The following is a 2,619-nucleotide window of genomic DNA, read 5'->3' as shown; positions in this document are numbered from 1 at the left end:
GGAGTACTGTTGCTTGCTGCCGCTTACACACGGGAGAGGGGAATCTGAGGGGAGGGGGTACTGTTGCTTGCTGCCGCTTACGCACGGGAGAGGGGAATCTGAGTGGAGGGGGTATTGTTGCTTGCTGCCGCTTACGCACGGAGAGGGGAATCTGAGGGGAGGGGGTATTGTTGCTTGCTGCCGCTTACACACGGGAGAGAGGAAGCTGAGGGGAGGGGGCTCTGAGGATCTAACATTTAAGCGTCATTCAGTTTCTGGGGTCACTCTTTTCTTCGATGGTTGCAAAAGGAAGCATTTCATGATATGCATTGTGTAGATTTCGCTGACATTGAATGTACGTTTGAAACCTTTGGTACCTATGTCTAAAGTGTTTCAGATTATAAATCTCAAGATGTAGTGTAGGTTAAGTATTATCTTTGAAAACGCGGTTTGATTATGTTACGGAAGTCACGATTCCACTTTTCTTTCCTTCATGCCAGTTAACCTGACGGCGATCGTGATACTCAGCCGAGGAAAGTGTGGTCTCTCCAAAGGTATCACTCGGTATCTGCTGGCGATGGCCGTGGCCGATCTAGCGGTGGTGCTTATAGAAGTCGCGTTCTACCAGATAGTTGAAGCGTACGGAGCATACTGGCTTCAGCCGTCCGTTCCGTTCTGTTTAGTCCACTACGTCTTGTGTTACCTGTCGTTGGATTGTTCCGTGTGGCTTACTGTAGCGTTCACTTTCGATCGCTTTGTGGCCATTTGTTGGTCTAAGATTCAGACGAAGTACTGTACGCCAAGAATTGCCGGATGGGTAATTGGCGCAATATGCGTTGCGTTCTGTTTAAAGAACGTCCCTTATTACTTCCTGCACAGGAAAAATGCTATCAATTCTTTGAAGTGCTTTAGCAAAGGGGGTCTTCACATGGATTCGGAGTTTGAGTGGTTTTACTGGTTAGACCGTCTTTTGAATCCGCTGCTTCCGTTCTTCCTCATTTTCGTCCTCAATATTCTGACCGTCAGACGGATCCTGGTGGCCAGCCGAGTGCGCAGAGGACTCAGGGGACAGAGAAATAGCGAGAAGCAGCAGGATCCGGAGATGAAGAGCCGGAGACAGTCCATCGTTCTGCTCTTCACCTTGTCGGCGAGTTTCCTCCTGTGCTGGGCGACCACCACCCTGGTCTTCATTTTCATGCGATGCCTCTACAGGGACCTGGAAACGTCTATCCGACTGTGGCGGGCGCAGCGAGCGGGGGCAGTGATTCAGCTCTTCAGCTGTTGCACAAACACCTTCATTTACGGCGTGACCCAGACCAAATTCAGGGAGCAGCTAAAGAATGTGCTGCTCTTTCCCGTTGATTTGCTTGTTAAGATGGCGAGGCAGTGACCAGCGCGCAGCTAAACCTGTTCAATAATACGGTCATTTGGGAAATAAAGCATCAGCACGTTTATAAATGGCGTCCTTTAAAATGTTTGTTCTAATCGCTGTATCAGGTTTTATGCAAAAATGTTCTGCCCTTCCTTCGTGAAGTAAAGTATAAATCTTTAAATAAAACAAAACATCGGTGTCCCTGATAACTTAGGTTGATGTCTTATGTATTTCTCGATAGAATTTGTGGCCACTTTATTAGGTACACTTGCACGCCGAAATTCCTGACATTGATTGCGCACAGCAGAAGTAACACGCCCGCAACGTTGGGTTAACTCAGCAGGTCAGCCAAGTCCATCGTGCGGAATAAAGAGCAAACTATTCGCCCGGAGTGCCAACATCAGGAGACAGCTGCACACATACAGAATTCCTGGGCACGCACCCGGATAAACTCCCTCCATGCAGGACACTGGGGGCACTAAGGACAATTTTAAAATAATCGAATCAGTTACCCGACACATCCCATTTTTGAAGTCATTGAAAATAAATAAGTAATATTTTTTGCTATCAATAAATTCTCTGCAATGCAGGAGTTTCTCCGATACCGGGGCTTACCAACAGTGCAGAACAACTGTTGTTTATTATTCAGATGGAATCGACGGATTCAGTTACGAAACACGATGAAATTTGACTTCATATTCATTAGACCTCAGTGAGGTAAAACATGAAATATCGGAACCTGTTTCAGCTCCCCGCCTGCTTTATTGTAAATATATAGCCCACCTTTTTTTAAAGTAAGCGTTTTGTGACCATGACACAACAACACAGGCACCTAGAATCGTACGGTATAACATGACAATTTGGCCCATCGAATCCGCTGCGGCATTCCATTAACGCTGACAAATCATCCTCTCAACCACATTCTTCTGCCTTCATCGCATCACCTTTCAACTCCTCAGTGATCATGAAATTATCAAACTCGACTTTGAATATACCAAATACTCTTCCCTCCACGAGCGTCTATAGCAATGAATTTCACGCATACATCAGCATCTAGCGAAATGAATTCCTCCTCATCTCTGTTCTAAAGGAAGGTCTTTCTTTTCTAAAGCTCGGCCCTCAAGTTGGAGAATCCATTAAAACTGAAAAAAACACCTCTTCTGATCCACGCAGTCCGGGACATCCAACATGCAACAGGTTGCAATGGAACCACCACACCCCCGCCCTCTCCCACCTAGCACGCTATTTACCATAACACCAGCAAATAC

General features: G+C 46.4%; 1 protein-coding gene across 1 annotated transcript; it reads left to right on the top strand.

Moving 5' to 3' along the window:
- Nucleotides 1–472: 472 nt before the first annotated feature.
- On the top strand, nt 473–1,369 carry LOC140721443 (probable G-protein coupled receptor 139). The gene has a single exon (XM_073036264.1). It carries the CDS (start codon nt 473–475, stop codon nt 1,367–1,369), a length of 897 nt encoding a protein of 298 aa, XP_072892365.1.
- Nucleotides 1,370–2,619: the final 1,250 nt, after the last annotated feature.

This window comes from Hemitrygon akajei, unplaced genomic scaffold (genome assembly GCF_048418815.1).
Source record: "Hemitrygon akajei unplaced genomic scaffold, sHemAka1.3 Scf000055, whole genome shotgun sequence".
Classification (NCBI taxonomy): domain Eukaryota; kingdom Metazoa; phylum Chordata; class Chondrichthyes; order Myliobatiformes; family Dasyatidae; genus Hemitrygon; species Hemitrygon akajei.
This window is presented reverse-complemented; position numbering and strand designations above follow the sequence as displayed.